This window comes from Falco punctatus, assembly GCF_963210335.1.
Source record: "Falco punctatus genome assembly, chromosome: 11".
Lineage (NCBI taxonomy): Eukaryota > Metazoa > Chordata > Aves > Falconiformes > Falconidae > Falco > Falco punctatus.
The window spans coordinates 26,248,412-26,271,198 of NC_137591.1; the positions used below are offsets into that span (position 1 = coordinate 26,248,412).

At 45.4% G+C, this 22,787-nt stretch overlaps 1 protein-coding gene across 6 annotated transcripts in view; it reads right to left on the bottom strand.

The window, feature by feature from the left end:
- Positions 1–5,082: 5,082 nt before the first annotated feature.
- Positions 5,083–22,787, bottom strand: part of MTA1 (metastasis associated 1) — a 94,347-nt gene continuing 76,642 nt past the window's right edge. For 4 of the 6 annotated variants that reach the window (XM_080406768.1, XM_080406766.1, XM_080406767.1 and 1 more), the window contains 3 exons: positions 14,311–14,342; positions 11,290–11,441; positions 5,083–6,785 (listed from right to left, as the gene is read on the bottom strand). In XM_080406768.1, the coding sequence (XP_080262894.1) occupies positions 6,647–6,785; positions 11,290–11,441; positions 14,311–14,342 (323 nt within the window). In that variant the 3' untranslated portion in view covers positions 5,083–6,646. Of the gene's footprint in view, positions 6,786–11,288; positions 11,442–14,310; positions 14,343–22,787 lie in introns of those variants that run through there. The other 2 variants (XM_080406769.1, XM_080406770.1) reach the window with 2 other exon arrangements.

Sequence of the window (22,787 nt, forward strand, 5' to 3'; positions counted from 1 at the left end):
CAGGGTGACACACTGCAGCTTTCTGTCACCCCTAAAGCTCCCACACCCCCAGACGCAGCTCGCAGCCAGGTGCTGCTGGTTACAAATGGCACAGCAGGCAGCTGCAGCCATGGGCCGTGGCCAGTGATGGCCGTGGACCACCAGCTGCCCCGGTTCTGCCTGCCCGCTGCCTCGGTTCTCCCCATTTGGCAGGAGCTTGGCTCTCGTCCGTGGCCCAGGAGTGGTTCCCAGTGGGTTCCCAGGGACACGACGGAGAAGTCTTTCACAGAACCAGGCAAAACATTTGATTTTTATTTTATTTTTCCTGCACAGCCCTCCTGGATGTGCAGCACCTGCCAGCCCGGATCTGGTTATCCCGTGTCCCGAGGCTGGGCAGCATGGGAGGGCATGCAGCGCAGCACTCCCCTGCAGCCGGGGGAACCTGCTCCCCAGGACCAGGACCTTGGGGCTGTCTGGGACGGGGAGGCAGCCGCACACAGTGGGGACACAGCCCACACGTGCCGGGTAGCCGGCCTCGCTGCTGAAGGGTGGCCACAGGATAAGCGCACGGCTCAGAAAGGGGAGCTCAGGGGCTTAGGAAGGATTAGTGAGACTGGAAGATGGAAGACCAGAGCAAGAGCGTGCCGAGGGGCTGGCAGGAGCTGGGTCTCATCAGGCAGCACATGCCACTGGCCGGTGCTTGGCATGTCACCCCTTGGCCTCGGCGCCCGCTATCTGGAGCTCCAACCACCCACTTGTCCCTTCTCTCCTTTAAAAGGCATCCCAGTACCCACTGTTATCGGGCAGGGCAGATAGCACTGTCACGCCTGCAATAAACAGGTTTACAGACGTTTCACTTGTCCTTGCAAGCAGGAATGGATGTCCTCATTGACCCCGAGTCCCCTTCCCAAGGAGGCTGGAGCTGCCAGCCCGCCCAGGGCCAGCGAGCATCCCACAGGCTGCGTGCATGCTGAGGAGGCACGTCCTTGGTGTGGGGCACGCGAACCTCCATCGAGCAGGCACGCTGCCTCTGTGAAGTGCGATGCAGGTGCCTGAAAAACGGTGCTTTCACCAAAAAAAAAAAAAAAAAAGGCAGCAAGCAGCTGGGGAGCCCCAAGCGTGGCTTTCAAAGCCCCAGTGGAGCCGGGCACCGTGCCGGGGCTGGCTGCAGCCCCAGCTCCAGCAGGAGGCCTTGCAGAGAGGGGCTGGGGCAGCTGGTTTTCCGGCTTTCCCAGAGGAAGGAAAGGGCATCCCAAGGGCCAGGCTGTGCCAAGAGCCAGGCTTTGGTGGCAAAGTTCAGGTCCCGGCCGTGTGAGGCATGGTGTGGCCCTTTGGCACTGAGCTTTCCCCATCCCGTGGCCCCTCCCGGACACCCTGTGGCCAGAGGTGGGGCTGGCCATGGTGCAATACGGTGTCCAGGGCTGGCATGGTGGCAGGACAAGTGTGCACAGCAGCTGCCCAGTTTTCACCGCCTGTGCTCCATGAGCACACCACCTCCAGGACACAGCTCTCGGTGAGCTCCTGGGGTAGGGACGGGGCTGGACACGCGTAACCCAGCACCTCGTGAGTGCTGCAATATCCCTCTGGCACCATCTTGTCCTTCGGTAGCACAAGGGGCAACACCCACGCAAGAGGATGCATTTGGTCCCTGTCTCCAGCAGACGTTACGGGCATCTTCCCGGGATGCAGGGAAACAAGTGTGCACACACGCCCAGCTGGGCTCCGCGCCTGCCCGCTCCCCTTCCCCTTCGTCCTGCACGGGGGCAGCCAAGCTGAAGGCAGCGGGGAACAAACTCGCTCCCGCTCCGATGGAAAGTCTCTGATTGAGCACATCTTGGCTGAAACCCTCCGGTGAGGATCTGTAAATCTCCTCGCTGTGACGCTGCCAGCATCCCGTGGAGCACTGGATCCAGGTGGAAAGTCCCCCTTGCAGGCAGAAGGGGAGGAAGCCGTCTGCAAAAAGACGCTGAATTTATGTTACTCACACTTGCTCCAGGAACGTGGAGAATGAACTCACAAAGCCCACGGCAGGAATCAAGTGCAGTTTCAGCCCTGACCTTGCCCGACTTTCTTCCAGGCTGAGGAGGACAAGCACCCTGCCCCATGGTTTATCTAAATTCACAGTGTACCTTTTCTTGCAACAGCTTTCCCCCTCCCAGGAGCCTGCATGGTGGATGAAATGTGATCATCCGAGGCTGAGGCTTTCAGCAGGTCTCAGCAGGGCAAAAACTTTGTTTGGTCCCCAGGGAGGGCTGGGGGGACAGGGCAGCACCAGCCTCCCCTTGCAGGGAGGGCAGTGAAGACTGCACATGCTCAAGACATGATCCTGAAGATGGGGATCGTGGCAGATCCTGTCACTGCTGGCTCTTGCAGGCTCTCCTAGAAAAGTATTAACCAAAAAGCACATTTACGGGAAAAAAACCCCAAACACACGCTTGCCAGCTAGGGAGGACTGTCATGCTGGGGCCGTCCTTTCTGCAGCGTTCCCTCCTTTCTCCCTCTAATACTGCTTCCAGTTCTTATTTTATGTTAAAGGCATTTTCAAGCCTGTGTCCTCTTGATTCATTAAGGAAACCAGAAGAGAAACAGGGTCCAGTTTCTACAACTGCATCAAAATCCTTCCTCCTCCACCTCCTCCCAGTCAAAACCCACTAGATTTTATTCTTGGTCTTCCCAGAAATCCCCAGACTTGCACACCTATCTCAACACACTGCATACCATCACCTGGGCAGGTCAGCTGCCCCTTCCTCTTCCCTCGGCGGTGGAAAGCAGCTCCACCGCGATGGACACTGACCATCCGAAAGCAACTTGGCCTTCCCAAGGTCTGGCTTGTGTAACACTTGCACTGAGCGCCAGAGGCCACAGCAAAGCTGGCACAGGCTCCAGATTTCCATTTCAAAGGAAATTTTGGCATGTATTTTGCATTACAGCTCTCCAGTAGCTGTCCCGGTTATGGCCCACCTCCCACAGCAGGAATGCCAGGTTTGGAATTGTTAGTTTGGGTCACACTTTCCTTTTCTTCACACTGTTTCAACAGTGCTGTTGCAGCCAGTTTGCTGCCATCACATTACAGCATCAGAGAGATCACAGGGAGCTGCTACCAACAAGTTGTCAAAATGCAAAGTAAAAAAATCCAAAATTCCAAAGTTAACTAAAAAAAACATCTGTAACAAAACCGTTTTGTCATAAAGTATTGCAGGGATGCTTGGATTCTTGTTTTAAGACTTTCCTGACCAGCTCCCTGCTACTTTTAAGCCTGTAAAACCGTAAACATTGTAGTGAGCCTGGGACATGTCTGCTCCCGCATCTGCAAGGCAGAAAAGCAAGTGTAGCGTGGGGATGCCAGGGACACACAGGCTAAGGGAAAAATATCCAAATGCATATGGCAAAAACACGTGCGGTAGCAATGACCCGCTCCGGGGCGGGCAAGCACTTCCAAATGCCAGGCTCTGCACTGTGGAGCTAACATAACCGAACACCAGCTCATTTCACTGCAACCCCCATCAGAATTTGTCCCCTACAATCTCAAGGGCTCTTTAGGAGGTGGAAGGGACACTGAAAATGGGACTGCCCCAGCTGTATTTTTATGTATTTATTTATTTTTACAAGCACTAGAACAGGAGGGTGAATAATCCAAGGTAATTCCTGCAACCACAGCACAGCAGCATATGAATGTGCACGCTGACACAGGAGAGGCTTAGCGACAGCGTCTGGCTTAAGGGAGTGACGGCTCTGGCTTGGATAGGTCAGCGGTGGGACCTGCCATTCACTGCGCTTCCCAAGAGCCGGCAGTTTTATTGGATCGCTCAAGGTACCTTCCAAGCCCTCCTCCCAAGCTGGTACAAGCATAAGCCAGTGAAACACGAGGGACTGAAGTCTGCTACCGCCCGCCGAAATACGGCATCCATATTCAAGGACACGCAAGGGATCCTGCAAAGTCAGGGCAGCCAGGATCCTCTCTCTGCTTGCCTGGCCTCATTCCCAGAGCAATCTCTGGAGCTGCTCCAAGGAAGCTGCGAGCGAGGGAAGCTGCAGGGCTGGCACCCCCCGGCGGCTGCTGCCAGCCCCTGTGCAGCTGCTCGCAGCTCTGGCCTCTAGTTCCTCCGCCTCGTCCGTGGAGGTGGGATTCCAGAGCTCCCCCAGCACCCAGGCAGAGCGCAGCCCTCTGCTACCGCCCAGGCATCGGCTCCAAACCCCGCTGCAGGGGGACCGAAGCCCATTCGGACACAGATCTCTTCACATTTCAATTCGCAACAGGAAGGAATTCCTGCAAGGCCTTTCCCACGCAGAGAAAACTCAAAACCTTCCTGCAGTTGGTGGTATTTCTACTGCACGTAGGGTTAATGCTACAGACCGATGGAGACACAGCGAGACCGGCAATGGTCTCTGGTGCCATCCTGCACCGTTCCACACAGCCTGGAAGCTTTCTACCCAGTAAGCTTGGTGTTTCTACCCAGTAAGCTCAGTGCCCTTCCTAGCATATCCTGCAGGGATGGCTGTCCCCTCCTGCTTTTAAGTTATGGATAGGAAAACAAGAGCAGCAGTTTAAGATACACTTCCAACATCTGTCAAGTTGCACAGCTACTCACAGCCACGGAGTAAATCTTAACACTCCCAAGCAGCAAACTCAACCAAACACTGGGTCCACTTTGCTTATCCCAGTAAGAAGCGAACGTAGAGATGAAGAAGTACTTGAATGTCAGTGGGTTTGGTTGCCAACCCCCAGGGATTTCACTCTGCCACATGCCAGAGCCATGCCCCCCATCAGCAAGACGCTCGAGCCACCATGGACAAAAGGCTCATTATTCAGAGCGCTGGCGTTGCATCTGCTGCTGCATTTAACAGGAGAAGGGAGGGAGTCACGGTCTGAAGCGCTAGAAATGTTTAAACTGCTGCTGCTGGGAACCAAACTGTGACTGATTCTTGCCCTGTACAGCAGAACAAGAGGGATGCGCCACAGTCAGGCGAATGCTTGAGAGCAGAGCGCAGCTCTGGGATGTGAGGGAAGGAGCAGAGAGGCAGGCACACCAGGCAGATGGCACCCCAAGCAAGGGACTTGGCAGCTATTTCAGAAGAGACAAAAAGCAGATGTTTCACAAAAGCTCACTTTCCAGGTTTATTAAGTAAATTTAACTGAATTGTTTTCATTTTGTGGGGATTCCTTTCCATCTAACCCGGTGGGTTAGCAGAGTTGCACAGAATCACGGTTGGACTGTGATAACCCAAATACAACTTTGGCTCATCTCACCGCTGACACATATGGAATGACTTGGGGGTTATTACATGCTGTGTCTGCTTGAGGCAGGTACATGTACAGATCAGCACAAGTTGCAAATGATAGTTTACATCCTTTCAAAACAGAGCAGGGCATTCAGCAAATGCACTGCAATGAGAAGACATATGAAAAAGAAATCATACAGACTTGCAAATACATAAGAAGTTCAAGAGATGCAAGAAACCTCAAACACAAGAAATGTCAAGGGGGAAAAAAACACTTAAATTTCAGACAACAATGTGTTCAAATGAAAACCCAGCTGTAATTTAAATTCCCTTCAAAATGGGAAACATACAGGAACGCAATTAAAGAGAAACCAGGTCTCATCCTGGGAGAGATGTGTCCAAAACCACTGATGCACGAACAGGTTCAGAGTTCTAAGCAAAATGTCCCTGGGCATTGGTGTACTTGACTCTTGGAGCCAGAGCAAAGCAATTCATTACACTTGCTGGACTGCTGGGCCTACTGCTGGGTCTCGGTGGTATAACAGCACGTAGGATTCCAGATGTCAGAGAGAAGGCAGCACGCAAACTGCTGGTTACTGGGAGAAATGCCACGGGCCAGATCTCCCAGGGATTGACTAGAGTAAAGACACCTAATTCTGGTAGCCTGGCCTCCACTGCACACAACGTTAGTGTAATGTTCTGCAAGGTTCTTCAGTTCTTAGCTCACTCCTTTCTCAGCCTGAGTTGTTTCTGTCTTGTGCATAAGCACAACTGGCTGTGCAAAATGATCCAAAAAATATAAGGGACAGGACCAAAGAAAACTGGCTGAACCTGGGGCTGGCTTTCAGCTCCTATTTCCAAATATCAGTTAAAGGTTGGAAATTTATCTACAAAAGAAATAATATAAATGAAATAAAAAATGGCACCGTCCACAAAATTAACCAAAAAAAAAAAAAGAAAAGAAAAGGAAAATCTTACAACACAGCCTCGTAAAAATGGCTTTGCAACGAGAGCTCAGTCACAAAATGAAGGGTTCTAGCTCTTCGTACATCGGAAGAAGAAACAAAGCTAAAAAGTACTAGTCCACATTCTCTTAATAAGTTAAACTTACTTTCCCTCCCCCTGCCTACAAAAGGGGTAGAAGCAAAGGGGAAAAGAGGCTACTCAAAATAAAAAGAAAAAAAAAAAGAAAAAGAAAAGAAAGGAGAGCGGAGAGAGCGCGAGAGAGAGAAAGAAAGAGAGAGAGAGAGAGAGAGCAGTCTGTGGTCAGAGGCTCAGAGCAGGGCCGAGTTCCTTTTAAGGGTTTAAAAGATGCAAAACAGTTCCTCAGAAGTTCCCTCTCTTCAACAGTTAGTTCAATGCTGTAGCCATAGAAACTCAAGTATATATTGGAGGAGAGATTCTTGCAGGCAGATCCACCGCCATCCAGAGAGCTGCTCAGCAGGTGTTAATCCTCAATGATTATGGGTTCGTCATTCATGGGCTGGCGTAGCTGCACTGCCTGGATGGGCCGGAGAATAATAGGCTTGTAAGGGCGTCTGGCGGCTCGCTTGGCTTCGGAGGAGGAAAGCAGCTTGCGGATTTTCCTGCAGACAGTAAGGAAGAAAGGAAGCGATTACAGAGACCAGACACTAAGGCACTGTAGGTTTCGTGGTTCCTCCAAGTGAAACCAGGCCTGCCCACGCAGGGGCTGCCTCCTAATGGGGTGGACCGACGCAGTTTATTTCAGCAATGTCCTCCCAGGGAACTTTTGTTTTCAAATTTATAAACCCACCAATGAGGAGGAAATTGCATTCTCTGTTCCAGAATCCTTCTCCTGCAAAGCAAAAGGCATTCTGGTCCAGCCTCATAGGACCAGGGTCTACTGCTGTAAATACAAGCGGAGTAGTTACGACAGCCAGTTTCCATACCACTAATCTATTTTGATGCACACGGACGCATCAGTCGGACATGCTGCAGCAGGCTTTGTGGGAATTTACAAAGCCAAGTTACAACCAAACCTCTTCTGGCAAGGCTGGTCACTTCCCCACCTGCTAATCCACCTCTCACAGAGCTCTCTGACATCCCCAGCCCCAAGCAGGTGTACACAGCTGCCTCTTCAAAAGAAACCCAGCCCAGCACAAGCCAGCAACATTGTGTCTCCCACGGAGCTCTGCCTCAAGGCCGAGGGGCTGCAGGGGAGCTCTGTGACGGCCACTAGCCAGCGAACAAACACTGGAGCCCCCCCCCCCCCCCCACTGGGAACGCTAACGAGGTGTCTCCCCCTCCTACTTCTTCCACAATGCACGTGGCCAATGCAGAAACCAGTAATGTTCACATCTTGCATTTGTTAAGCTTCCCTATCTCTTACAAGACTAGCAACAAGTCTTATCAGATGCAGGAAGCAGTTTTCCATTTGGAGAGAAAATGAAAGAGTGAGAGAATGGACAGGGGACACACCAAGTTTTAAAATTAGCAAAATAAGGTAGAAAGAGACAATACGGAATGACTGCTTGTTTCTTCTTGTCAATACCAGGCTTAGAGCTAAAGGAAGTATCCTACAGAAGAAAACAAACCCAACAAACCAGCAACAAGGAAAAACGTACTATGTAGTTAAAATGTGGAATTAATTTCCAGAGGATGCTGTGGTGGTCGAAGCTGTATAGAGATTAGAAAGGATAAATATTCACAAGAGCAGTCACCAGTACCCACTATACACGGCCTTCATCAGGAACTGGGGCAACAAGGAGGGTCCGATAAGGAAGCACTGCCTCACTTTACACATTCCTACTTTTAACAATTTTTTTACTTACTGTGAGAGACACGATGCTGTACTAGATATAGGAATGGCAACCACGTGGCTTTACAGCCCACAACTCAACTGTCCACCCCCCAAAGGCAATTTTTACTTTTTTGGTTAGTCAACACTGCAGGGACGAGGAAACACCCACTCACCCCCTGCCCCTTTTTTGGGGGTGCGCCTGTGTGTTTTGGGGTATGGTTTGTTGTTGTTTTTTTTTAAGTGGAAAAGATACAGCCTTACTGAGCTGATGTCTATCACTGTGCTACGATTTCTGTTTGATATGTGTTGGCTGCTGAAGAAACTGATCAAAACACTTTTTTCCCCCCTTAAAATTTACCCTTACCACCACCACCACCAGCACGGACAAATAAACAACTTTAGCTGAAGACTTTGAATTGGCTCTGCTCAGATTCTGTCATCTCTCCACTTGCTTTTTTTGCCCACTGAGCAGAACAAGCCTGCTATATAGCACTTACACACACAGAGACATGTCTTTTGTTTAATCCGTGTCCCCATTTCTCCAGCGCCTTTTAATGTTGAAGGGCCACAGGGTGGGGAGAGAAGAGAACAGGGTGGAAGAGTGGTGGTGGGGAGAAAAAAAAAAAATATTGACGTAATGATTTCTCCAGGACTCATTTAGCTGAAGTTGATCTGCTTTTAGCCAGTGGACCTTCTTACTGTATCTGTGTGTGCTCGGTTAGAGACGCCGCCACCAGCAACATGTCTCGCAGTAGTTCTAGATTCTGATCAGGTCACTCACTGCCTCCGCTTGCATAAATTATAAATGCTGAGTTCCTTACTGTGAGGCTTCAATTCAAAAACATTCCTTTCAATCGACCAACTTTTCAAACTGCTCCCTCAAAGCTATCCAGTTTTCTAGCACCGTTCTCAATGGTGCTACACAAAAGGCAAGGGGGGGTTGGGGCACGTTGTAAAACTTTAGGAAAACCTGCTTTCTGTGGCTGAAAACACAGCCTGACCCTCAGCTGGAGGATGATATGCAGATATCGCTGCTAGATTGATTGCTACGGAGCCAACACAAAGCTCAAATTGTTTCAGAGCTCACAAACAAGCCTTACATTCTTGACACTGGAATGTAGCAGATGGTTCAGGGAAAAGTTAGAGGTGAAATGCCCAACAGAAAACCCGTGCCGCTTACAACGCTACATCGCTCAGGCTTCCCTGCTTTTCAACAGGCTGCCAAACATCTCCTTTCAGCACTCATCAGTCAGCTAAGCAGCAAGGCTGACAGACAAAGCAGCCGCTCTTCTGTTTTTTTTTTTTTTAATGGAAGAGATAAGGTCTTACTGAGCTGATGTCTATCACTGTGCTAAGATTTCTGGTCGCTGTGGGACTGATCTTTCCTGCCTTGGTCAGTGGTTCTGTATGAGCTGATGATTCTGTGCCTTTACAGCAAATTGCTCTCACGGTCAACATCACACATGATGAATATTCTCGCTGTTCTGTGCAGATCAAAGGCCAGGACTTTGTAGTAGTACTGAGAAATTACTATCACGGATCTGCAGTATTTCTCGTGGGTTGGATGATAAAGATGTCAAGAAGTGTTTTGTATACGCAGGATTACGAAATAAGCCTTGAGCATCTAAGGGTTGTGTTAGAGACTGTAGATCCTGCATCTACAATGGCACGTGAATTTGCCAGAGCTGCAGGTCTGTAACAGGATCTCAGTACCTCTTTACCAGAGCAAGATGACAACAGGAATAAGGAAACTGCTTCCCCTGAAAATTAAATACTTCTCTCCGTTTAGTTTCAATTACCTATGGGATCCCACTGTTTACTTTCACAGCACCTCATAGGAACAGAAAAGGAGAAAGGGAAGACAAGGTAAAGATACGAGATGGTGTAAAATGCACAGCAGCATTAAAAGGTGACCACAGGAAAAAGTCTGACAAGGAAATTAATTTCATATTTCTTCTGAGTTTTAACAGAGAGGTTTCCTGCACTGAAATCTGATGATCCGATAGATCAGCAGTCAGCAACTTCAACGTTGCCAGTCTCAGCTTGTCTACGAAGCCCATCTTTGATCTGGGGGTCACAGAACAGTCACTTGACACTTGAAATGCTCTGCAGGCTAAGGAGAAGGTTGGGGTTGTCAGGACTGACTACACGCTTCATGCTGAACAAATTAATACTCAGAGTACCACCAAATTTAGTAGTAGCAGAAGAGGCAAAGAACTCAAAACTCCTGACCTCCTTGGCCACTTGTAAGGGTTTAGAAATCCAGTAATTCCCATGTCCATCTCTGCTAGGCACTGGAAAGAAAGTGCTTCTCTGCCTGTTGAGGCACCGATACAGAAAGTGTGGATAACTCCAGGCTTCAGAGACAGACAAAAGCCAAGAGCATCCCTGCTCACAGAGGGGGCTGCAAAGCAGGGCTGTGGCTTTGCTCTGACCTGCTTTGAGGCTACCCAGGAGAGAGGCACCAAGTTCTTGGGAGGAAACCACACAAGCATGTGTCTCTCCCTGCCTCACCACACCCAGGAGCATTCCTCCCTTCCTCGGAGTAACAGTAGTGGGAACACACACACAAAAACTTTGCTGTAGCGATCAGGCCACATAGCTTCTACCGCTGTGTGTCAGCAGACTATAAAGAGTTTAAAGCAAAACTTTAAATGCAAAGAAAGTTTATTTTACTATTTTTATCCTGTGGGCAGACTAACAAGAAGGACTAGCAGAAGCAGCACTACCCACTAAAGGAGGAAGATGGACACTACAGGGCTAAATCTCACCGCTAATGGTGGCGAATGGAAATGACAAAAGAAAGGGGGCCGCTCAGCCCAAAGAAACCCTCAGCAGCACTTGCAGCTTTCAGTACTTAAACATGGGGAGATATTCTGAGAGGTAATGCAAGAGACTTCAGCACGTAAGAAGGCATACAGAGCTCTGTGTATAGGAGGCTCTGTTCCTCAGCATCGCCCATGCACCAGAAGGCCCCTCTCTCGTTACTGAGATACTGTGGTGGGACCTCTGAAGTCAGTTATGGGTCTGAGCCTCAGAAGTCCACCTCAGTCTTCCTCCCCTTATTACCCATCTCTTACAGGAACTGCTCGGGAAGAAGAATAATCTGCTTTCTCTGGCATGCAAGTGCATGATTAGGCACATCAGACACGATTAGCTGTATCACAGCCTCCATCCAACTCAACACCAGCAGTGGTCTCCGCATTCAGTTTGTCACAACAGATCTGCTGAAGAGATCCCCCTCTAACCACAAAATCAGCTGCAGCACCCACAAGGAACACAAACCAAAAGACCTCCCCTTAAATCCTCTTGTAGACCAAGTTTCCTACCTGGTTTCTTCATTGGCCATATAAAAAACATCGTCTGGTGCATCAATCCAGTTCATCCTCCTCCTTTTCACTGGAGGCATGGATCCACCACGAATTAATCGGACTTTTGTTGGGTATGATTTCCCATTGAGCAGCAAGTTTCGGCTTGGTCCCTGACGTGACACATAAAAAAGTACAATTATAGACTGCAACAAACCTGCAGTAGCATGTCACAAGCACTCAAAGGAAAAGAAAATGACAGTTTTCATATCAGTTGTTGAGAGTTCATGGCAAATATTTCCCCTCTTGCCCATGACTGAACACAGAATTCACACAAAAGCAACTGTCCACAAGCAGTACAAGTTAGGCACCTTCAATATACAATAGGACAGCAATACTCCAGAGACAGGACAAATAAATGGAATGCATTACCAATAATCTATCTGTTGCTTGTGTCTGAAAGATGACATCAAATTTGAAAGACTAAGCATAAGACTTACATTTCAGCTACTACCATAAATCTAGAGCAACTCTATTGATTTCAGGGAAGGAAAACTAGCAACACAGCAAATCAAATATTAAAAAAATCGTATTTTAGTTATTCTGGGGTACCAAACTTACCCTTATCCTTTTTGTTCTATGGAGGTTAATATTTAACGAGGATAGTATATAATTAAACACGTTGTTGAAAACAAATCTAGTACTACAAAGCTTAGCTGCTTTCATTGTAATAACACGACAGACTTCCCACATGTAACACATTTGCTTTGCGAATCAACACAGGTATCATTCTCCAGACCCACAGTAGCCCCCTTCCACTCAACTGGAAAAACATGAGTTGTTATTAAGAGAGGTGCAGATGAAAGGGAGCAAAGTATTAAACTTCTCAAATGCAGCTGTCCTTGATCATTTGAAGTCCAGTTCTGCTGCCCCTCTTCCTGCCGACTAGCACATTGAGAAATCCTACTGAAATCGGTAACACTGAACAGTCAGGAAAGACGTAAAATAAGGGCTCAGAAAATTTGAGATGCATAAATTAAAGCTGGTCAGAAAGCACCCCAGTAGAAATTTTTAATTCTGATATTTCACAGGCCATCATCCTAGGTCAGACCATCTCCCCAGATGCACCAAGACTTCCCCTTCTGCCCACAAAATGGGAAACTGAGCATATACATGAGGGACATCTGGCCTAGGAGATTCACCTCAAAAGGAAAGTGGGGACACGAGGTATTCAAGCCCTCAGGCGTCAGCTTATGGCAAAAAGCTCAACCAAATTTTAAAGAGTTTGACTTAGAAAGGGAAGACTTCAGTCTGTCAGCCAAGGAAAAAAACCAACAAAACCCCACGTCTATCTCATTTTTATCTGAGGACAAGAGATGACTTATTTTTTGACCAGCCTTAATCAACTGCGCTGGCAAGATCTACTTCCTGTAGAAAATTAGGGCTTTAGAGCTAAACAAACAAAATCCCACCTTTTAAAGTCCAAAGCTCTTTAAAGCTGTTGTATACAAGCACAGTAACAATTTCATTTCTTAGTTGCTCAGCTCTGTGTTATACAAGACAACTTCAGCACCACAGCAGACCACTGAAATACTCAAGAATTGCTTTTATATTTGAGATGTATTAAGGAAAAGGTTTCATATAAAAAGCTTGTCTGTTGTTTGGGGTTTTTTACCCCCTCCAGACTTCTCCAAGAAAATCCTTTCATTAGTGTTGTGAAGGGCATTTTCTCCGTACGTGCTATATACACAAGAGAACAACTCTGGAGAAAGTCCTTGGAAATGCCTAGAAGGGGCACCCCTGTGCTTCCAGGTTGCCTTTTGTCTACCCGCACAGAGCAATCTGTTTCAGATGGTACATCCTGAAATGTGGACCTGCAATTTGTAGTTCAGTAGCACACTTCACCAAGCAACCAGAAATCAAGGCAGTGCAGGGCTTTCACCCTAAACCACCTAAAAAGTGTTAGGTCATCACAGATTTCTCCCACTGCACTGAGTTGGTTTATTCAGCAGACACAAACAAGTAGCCAGTCTCCTCAGTGACAAGAAATGAAGCTGAATTCATGGAGGAATACAATTTACCACTTCAGATCAGATGCTCAAGTAACAAACCAAATAAATGCTTCGTTATTACAAGCAGACTAAGATGCTCAAGTTATAGCCTACCCTCATAATACTGCACGCTATCTCAGAACATTATTAGATTTAATAATGCTTGTGATCACCGTTCAGTGACCATCAACCATACCTGCTGCTGACTGACCTATGCCAGTGACTCTACTGTCACCAATACATTGGTGGCACTTCACCTAATGAGGCAAGCTCCACTTGATCAACACCAGAAGATCATTTTTTGGGAAAAAAAAATTTATGCTTGAAGATCCCTCCCGTGAATCTCCCATAAGCCATGCTAAGGGGGAAAAGTGATGCACAACCTTTGCACTGGCCCCTTCCTACCGAGGTGAATTTCATGGGAAAGCATTCTGCCAGAGACGTGTCAATCAGACTGGCTATTTGCTTCTGTCCTTTGATAACACTCAGCATAATGGATGAAAGGCTAGGAATGATTTTTACTCAAAAAGAGAACATGAAAAACAAGCATTCTCAGCAAACAACTTGCACACCAACTTCCTAAAAAAAAAAAACAATAAAAAAAACTGTTTTCCAAACAAACCCTTCCACCATTTAAACCTTCCTCCTTCAGGGAAACACATTCCACCTAGAAACACATCCCAGAACTTTGCTATGAACAGCCACTCAGTTTCTGTATGAGCAGAAACAAAATGTTCCATTCAAAACAGAATCTCATTTTTATATATATATAGATATGGATAGATTTGAGGTTTAAATTATATTTAACCACTTGGATGTTTCATATGCTCCAAATGAATTTTTTTTAAAACCTTTTCAGTTAATTGGGAAGTATGACCAGCTGCAAACAGCAAAGATGGAAGTGCAACACTATGGTTTAATGGGGTGTTCTATCTAGCACGGGTTAATAATACCTCTTTTCCCTGTTTTGGTTAAATGAACATTCTCTTACCATTTGTCTGGTTTGTCCGTGGTTAGGCAGACCTAACAAACAGGAAAGAGAATAGAGCTGGTAAGACCGTTGCTTTTCCAAGACAGAAAAAAAGTACAAAATCAAAACACACGCAGCTATGATCGCAACTGTGTTGTTTTGCTAGAACAAGAGTTGTCTGCCAAACTAACTTCTCCCCTCCTAGCAAGGTAACTGAGAAAAGAGCTTCCTTAACAACATGGTTTGAAGAGCAGAGGCCCCAAGTTAAAAACACGTTCCATTTGCCCAGTCTTTTCTCCATTTACTCACACCTTTCTTCAAACAACCACTAAAAGTACACCTCCTCTTTCAGATCTGAGGTTTTCCTCAAGTCCTGGGAAAAATCTGGCGTTCTGTTTTAGTTTTGGAGGAATTTATTGACATGAAGAAGGAGAAAGCAGAAGGTATTACACACTGTCAAGACAACAACAAACAGAATCTTCCCTATCGTCCTTGGATCCCTAGGGAACTCTTCAGCTCAGACGTTAGCTACAAGCCGTTAGCAAACACTGTATCTGCTGAACCTACCACAAGTAAATACTTCCACAGGCGTAGCTCCGTCCACCACAGAGCACAGCGACTCCAGCTAGCACACAAAGCCCTTCCCCAGTAACACAAACAGCGCCGGAAAGCACTGAGCACAATGGCCTGATTTTTCTGGCTTATTTGCTAATCTATCAGATACCCTGTCACGCTGCCATAGCGCCTGTACTGAACTCTTACACATATGAGACCTTGGAGGACACACAAAGGTCTTGGGATATAAGAGAATGAATGACGTGTTGGTATAAGGCAGCAGGGTATGGCACAGAATGGACTGAGAGACCTAAAAAACCCTTCTGTTAGCACCGTTTAGTTTTCTATGATGCGTGCTCACAGAAAACACCGTTTCATTAACATCAGTGCACCAACCCATCTTTCTCAGCCCCTTCTGGCTAGAACTGAAATGCCAGCACATCAAATCCAACAGCTACTACAAGACAGGCATCAGCAAGTGCTGTCGCTGGCTGCAGAAGTTACTAGAATGAATCCTGCTTTCACGTTCACAGCAAGCTTCCCAGCTTGACTTTTGGAACTTCCACTGCTAGTGGGTTAAGCTGTGATGAAAGAGCAGAGCTTTTTAAAGAACCCAGCAAAACCAAACTTTTACAGCTCATGGTCTGTACTCCAACAGATCCCTTGAGGTTCTCCTTGGTAAAATCAAACACAATGTACTCGCAGCAAGTATGCCAGGCAACATTTGGCACGGCAATGTATCGGGAGGGAGGGAGGAGGGTGGAACGGGGGAACATTTTCTGACCACATTAAAACCAACATTTTATATCAAGTGTATTTTCCATTCTGTGTAGATGTATGCTGTTAGCTACTTCAAACATGAAGACACACAGTTTCAATTTTTGCAGCATTTTTGCACCCAAGTAACTCCAGAGATGAAGAACTAGTTGCCAGAAAGATTTCCATCAAATCTGTAGAATAGATGTACCAGGCACCAAGTAAGAAGACTGGTAACAACCTTTGGATGTTGACAACGGCAATGCAGGCACCAGATAATCGTTCCTTTTTACATGGGAGCAGCAATCTCATCCAAAACACAGCTGTGAGCAGCCGTTTGAGATGGATGCACAAAGAGCTCCACGGATGCTGGGAAACAGCACAGCCAGCAGGATGCAGCCTGAATCTGTTGGCTTCAGAGCTAAGCTCTAGCACTTGGTTTTTAATTCCCCTTTCCATAATGGAAAGATAACATTTTCTCCATTCACAGGAGCCTCAAGAGATGTAAATCAACTGATGCTAGTCCCTGGATTGAAGCCACGCTTTTCATTTTAACCACACTCCAGATCAGTTACTTTTCTTGTACTAAGAACATTCTTGATGCCAGAAAAGACTAGCCTACAGGAGCAGCTGATATGTGGCTGCTGCAATGACTATTGCTGGATGTACAACAGACAGTAAAAAAAGTGCTATTCCCAAGCACTGGAATTAACCCACAGTATTCCACAGTGAAAAGAGCTGTTGAGACTGGTACAAACTGAGTAGCGGCTGAGCAGAACTTCCACCTACTCTGAGCCCCTAAGTTTCAGAGCCCTCACACAGCAACGAAGCAGTGCTAACAGGGACACACCTCACCCCCTAACCTGTAAATTCTAGAATAAAGCTTTTTTTGTGCCAGTAAAATAGGACACAAACCAGTTACAGTTTCAATATAATTTATACTCTTGCTATCACAGTAATAAGGTATCAATGAGCATATTAATCTTAGCTATTGGTGAATTTTCTCCTTAGTCACACTTCAATAACTGGAGTTTGAAAGAATGAAAGGCACTAAAAAGACCAGCTTCAGTTTGCAATAAAAACCCCATGCTAATAGCATATGTAGCTGAAGCACTGCTATTAGAAGAGCTACTTTTACCTACAACGGTCACCAAAGAGATGCAGGCAGGCAGCATAACATCTGTAACCCATTGCAGAACAGCTGTCAAGTCAACAGGATGCATCTGTACTGGAAATAATGGATTCTCACCCAAAAGTTTTTGCTGGCTTCTGTGCAAGAGATGAGGTCTGCAAGGCGGGTGGGTACCTCTCAAGAACTAAAGCAATCCCCCTGTCTCTGGGTCAGGAGTGGTGCAGACTGGTAACTCACCGTATAGAACTCAGCCCTCCCCAAGGTGCTTGCTGCATTTTCACAGATCAAGGTTTGAGAGAGACTTTTTTCACACATGCATCCACAAACAGGTTAAAAATGTAAGACAGCATATGAATATAAACCACAAGCAATCTGCAACAGAGTTCTGGCAGCTCCTCTCCAGGAAAAAAACCCTGTCTTTATTTTATGGAAGGATGTCTAGAGAAGCCACAGGGTAGAAAGGTGAGTAGTTCCTTTCAATATATGTAAGGTCCAACCGTCTGAATGTGCATAGCTACACATCAGAAACAACAATAACCTCTTCCAAAGGAGACTTAAAAAAACCATGCCAAACCAAACCAAAAAAAAAAAAACCAAACAAAAAAGGAGGTGTTTTCAGGACTGACCAAATCTTTGAAACCACAAAGTGTAAAAGTCTACAGTGATGCATCTAAGCAGGTCTTCCACTCTTTTTCAGCCAGATAAATTGAAATATACGCTGAAAACTCAAGATTAAATGTTAGGGTTTTTTTCCATAGCATTGAAAAAAAACCAAACCCATAAGCCCTAGAAAATATCCTGCCAGTCTTCTCTATACACCGAAATAAAGAGTAAGACCCAGAGGAGAATATGAAGACAAGGTAAATTGAAGGTGCAGATAAGCATAAATGTCCTTTGTCACAGACGATTCTACATTGTTACTGAAATGGCAATAAACCACCTAATCATAGCACAAAAACTGACACCCCCAGAGCATGCTGCCGCTCCCCACCACTTGGTAACAAAGATCTCAGAACCATTTCTCAAGCATAAGCACAATTACAGAAATTTTGGCTCAAAACCAGTCACAGCAGGTTACTATGCCCTAATGATCCTTTCATTCTTGAAGTATCAAAGCTGCAGCTGAATATAGTTTCACCCAAAGAAACACGGGTAGGGCAGGACTATCACAAACAGCATAACAAGCCTGCTAGTACTATTACTTTGCAGCTTCGTTTTATCTTCTAGAGGTGGGGGGAACCACCTCTCAGTCAACAAACCCGTTTTTTCCCCACAATCTCATAATATTTGCATCTAATGCTTTCAGATTTGTTTTAAAAAAATAATATTAAAATGAGGGAATTCCTAAACTTCAGGCAGCAACCAGAGCACTGCCCCAAGAGCATGCTGTGGGAGTAGGGAACAGTTGGCACCTTGCAACACAGAGTGGAGTGAGGGGAATCTAACTTCCTGATGGGAAGTGAACCTGCACATCTGGTCCCACTGGAAACCTGAGAGTAGACACGTATGGTCTTCACTGATCCAGTCCCATCCCTTGCAAGTCAGTCCAGCGAGAGGACCTCAGCATCTGAACGGCAGCATTCAAAAATTACTCTCACCGCTTAAACTCCGCCTGCTTTTTTGCCAGCTCCACACAGTACACAACTGCCATTTTGAGAAGCGGGAGAGCCTAAACCCTCAGCAGCGTGCCTGACGCAGACAGGAGTGCAGGGAGTTACTACAGTGAGCATCAAGAAGCTGCAGAATAAGGACCAACCATGGCCACTTTTCTACTCGGGTAGAAACCTTCCAGTGCTTATCCATGCTTGAATACACACCGCATCGCCTGTGTATTTACAGACCACGAAACAGTTTGACACACAAGTCTGTACAGAGCTGACCCCAGTACCAAGGAGGAAAAGGAGCCCAGCTTCCAGCCACTGGGTGTAACTTGGAGTTGTTAAATTTATATTTACTCAAACTTACTAACTCCAACTTTCAGCATATCCACCACACATATGGGTCCTTCATCTCATATATTAACATAATTAATCTTTTTTCTTTCTCTCTCAACCAATCAGGACATCAAGCAATTAGTCACAGGTGGCATTTTGTTTTTAACTTCTGTTTACCAAAGAGAAGTATCATGCAGAACATGCAATACGCAGTAACATTCATAAGCAGATCCTCACTCACAATGAACGTAGAGAATTTAACACACACTTTCACAACCAGCAAGTTTACTAGACTAAAACACATTGCTTTCAAAAATCCATACACTCTTCATATGCATTTTCCTGTTCCAAAAGTAATCCTCCTCCTGGGATTCCATCCTTCCCAGCAGTAACAAAAACATCAACAGTACCACATTTTTGAGCAAGCTAGAAAAAAAATATAAAAATTCACGCATGAATGTGGCTTGATGAACAAGGATTTCACTCCCAAGTTACCGGTTCACTTGAAGTAGTCTCTGTGTGTTGACATATACACACATACAGTTTTTGCAGGCTTGTAAGAATGCTTTAGTACTCCTCTCTTTCTTAAAACTGCCAAGAGCGTGTAACTGCTATGAGCAGATTGAGCATCCACCTTCTAACAACCAAAGGCTATAAACTTTCAGGAATGCAAGTGCAATAAGCAGAACAGAGCATAAATTGTACTAAACACCACCTAGACTAACATTTTCTTAAAGTTCTGTTGTACATAAAAACAATGTTAAAATGGCAATTTACTTACCTAAGTAAGTTCCTACCAAGATTGGCAAAGGAAAAGGAAAAAAAAGATTTAAGGTTAAAAAAAGGAAAGATTCACATAGTTCAGAATACAGTAGCCCAGCCCCATGCAACAAATACAGAAACACAGATTGTTTTGGTTGTAATGAAACAGAAGTGACCACAGTTCTCTGTTGGACAGATAACCCAAGACAACATTAAACGAACAGTAACTCCAAATGAGAGATTCCACAAAGAGCTTTAATTTTGGATGTGTAAGTAGTACTTCTAAGTACACCAAATGCTTGGTCTAAGAGTTCAAATTAATTTGCTTCATTGCACCTCACTGATGATGTGTTTGTTCATGCAAAGCTGTACCTTCTGCTAAAAGTGCTTCAAGGACCCTACTCATACTTTCTGGCAGTGACACCCAACTACAGTGAGTCAGTAGCTACCCTTGGACAGGTCAGTTGGGAATGGAGAGCTGCTATCTATCTTGCTGTTGAGTCAGTCAGTAAAATCCATCCGCATTCCTAAAAGAGCATCATGGTATATTCTGTCTGGCTGTAACATACTAAGTGGTTAAACAGATGAGGCAACAAAATCACGCACCTTACTGCTTTAAGATTTGCTGATCCAAACTGTGTAAACTAGAAACCACTGAATTATTCACTGTTCTTAGAATTGGGAGTATTACACGTCATATAAATACATATATATATTTATGTGCATGTGTGTATATATATGGTATGTATCACAAATGTAGATTCCACTTAATTACAAATTCAGGCTTTGTACTACCTGGGGCATTTGCAATTCTGCCCTTGCCTATTAATTACACCTGCTCACTACCATTACCTTCGGATATGCACTCTCCTCTCACTCAATCAACATCTGCATCTTTGATCATGCCACCCCTCATAAATAAAGTTTTCATTAGTTGATCCATCGAGTGTGATACGCATCTGCAGATTCCATTTCCAGATCTCTCTCCATAACACCAAAAGAAACTAATCACAGTATCCCAGCTAAGCTGAAGGTAAGAGGAAAAAAAAAGTTTCACTTCATATCTGAATACAAAATCCTAAGTAAAATTCTCAAAAATAACCTTTTGGCATATAATCTAAATCAAGGGAGTTGCATGGGGATATGGTTCTTGGGGTTTCCAAAAAGCATTTCAAGCAACTTGTCCTTCTCAGCTGTGTTGCTGCTGGCATGAAAACAGTCATTCCTTTGAAAAGCACTGAACATTTTCTCTCTTGACACTAGTCAGCATTATTCTGGTCCAGATATCAACAGCTAAAGCCAGGACTTTTCCCCAGTACCCTATGTATCACATTATTCATTAAAGGACCAATACTCCCTGTTCACAGTCATTCCTGGATGGGCAGAATTCCTTTGGCTGCTTACCATTGACTTTGGAAGTATAGCCTGGGCCGCTGCTGATAAAGGCAGTATTTTAATGTAATTTATGCATACACTAAGTCCAAATTTTCTGAAGGCATAAGTCAGCCAGAAAAAAACCCTTTTGAGATAAGTATGGTCACCTACATAGCTGATGCTAGAGAGCTTTTTTACATTCCCATCTCGATAACTGTTCTTGATGAAGAACAGGATTTCCACTGTCATGCTCATCTCTTGATAACTAAACTACCACCATGCCAGGCTGATGAATGCTTCCAGTTCCAGGAGTTCATTCATGCTTCCCAAAAAGAGGTGAGAAACAATGAACCAGAACACATTAAATTAGATTGACATTCCATTTTCGTTTTAGAAATCCCCAGTAACAGAAGCAAGGTATTCCAACAGTTAATTAACCTCACTTAAAAATTTGCAGCTTGTTTCCAGCCAAAGTTTTTCTACTGTACCTTCTGGCTACTGCAGCTCATTATTCCATTCGCGGCTAGACTAAAAAGCCCTCTATTATTACTCTTCTGCTGCTCCTGTCAGCAAAGACAAACATCTACAACTTCCACTTTGATAAAAGCATTTTCTATTATACAGTGTGTTTTCCAGTCCCTTCACCATTTTCATGGCTCTTCTATAAACCTCTCCAATTTTCAGCATTCGATCCACTACCATTTTATCAATGCAAGTTTGTTGCTGGGAAAAGCCTTCCCTTTATTTCAGCTACTCATTCATGTTCTCTCTCTTTCTGCCAATTTTAGAGTGCATGTGATGACCCTGAAAAACAAATTTGATTAGATGAAAGCTAACATGGTGTAAAGGGGGGTGGGGAGGGAATCCAACAATGCACCCTCCCTTCCCCCAGTTGCATAGACAAGTATGACATAGACCCCATACTGGATAGCTGTAAGGAATAAAGTAAATAGGGTCCAGAACATAAAGCATCCTCCCTGTCTCTCTAGAAGAAGTTTCTTGGCAAATATTGTCTGCCAAGCTCCACAACGCTAATGAAAAAGCAATAACCTAGTAATTTTTTTTAACATCTCACTGTATTCAACAGCTTATGGGACTCCATATATTTTTCATGCTCCAAAAAAAGGATCCCACAGCAATTTGTCCATGCTAATCTAATGTTGAAGGAAAGCTGGGAAGGGCACCAATGCCTCCAATGCGATTTAAAGAGCAGCAAAACAAAGCAGATGAAATGACAACACCCTTACAAAATCAAGTGGAGGTAGAGGAGAGATGAGATTAAGAATATTTTCCTGTTCTTGGAATTCAAGCACCCGTTGAAACTCTAGATGCTTGCCCAGACAAATCATATTCAAAGGCTGAAAAAGTTCAGCTCTCTAGGGTTAAGCAGGGATGAGTCAGAAAAAGAAAGCAAAAGGCACTTAGAAAGTTACAGCAGTAACAGAAAAAAGAAACAAAAAAATTCCAAAGGAAAAGTCGAAGTACTCTTAAGTTTAGCAATTTCCAACACTTCCATAATTAGTTTTAATTAATTCCGGCAGCAGCCCACTAACAACAACTGCCTCCTCTTTTCCTCCCCAACCTCTCACCACGAAGGTTCTCCTCTTCCCAGCCTTTCCTTACTCCTCATTACGACCTCTCTTCACACAGAGTTCAACCTGACCAACCTGCACCTGCCCATGGACTAGATGGTCTGGCATCTCCAAGCCCTCCACCCTCAATCATCCTTTGGGAACATTTTGGAACTGTGTTGCCGTTTATGCAGGAATGTTCATGACAGCATTTCATTGATTAACTTTTTTGAGGGCTGAATTCTAACCACCGACCACCCATCGCCCTAAATACCAAGGAGTGGTAAAGACTCAGATGAAAATCGTCCAGCAGTGTTGCCAGAAGGAACACCCAAAAACCTAGATGAAAAGTTCCATTTTTGTAATGTTGAACAGCCGAATTCTAAATGAAGGCACCAGGTGCCATAGGAATGT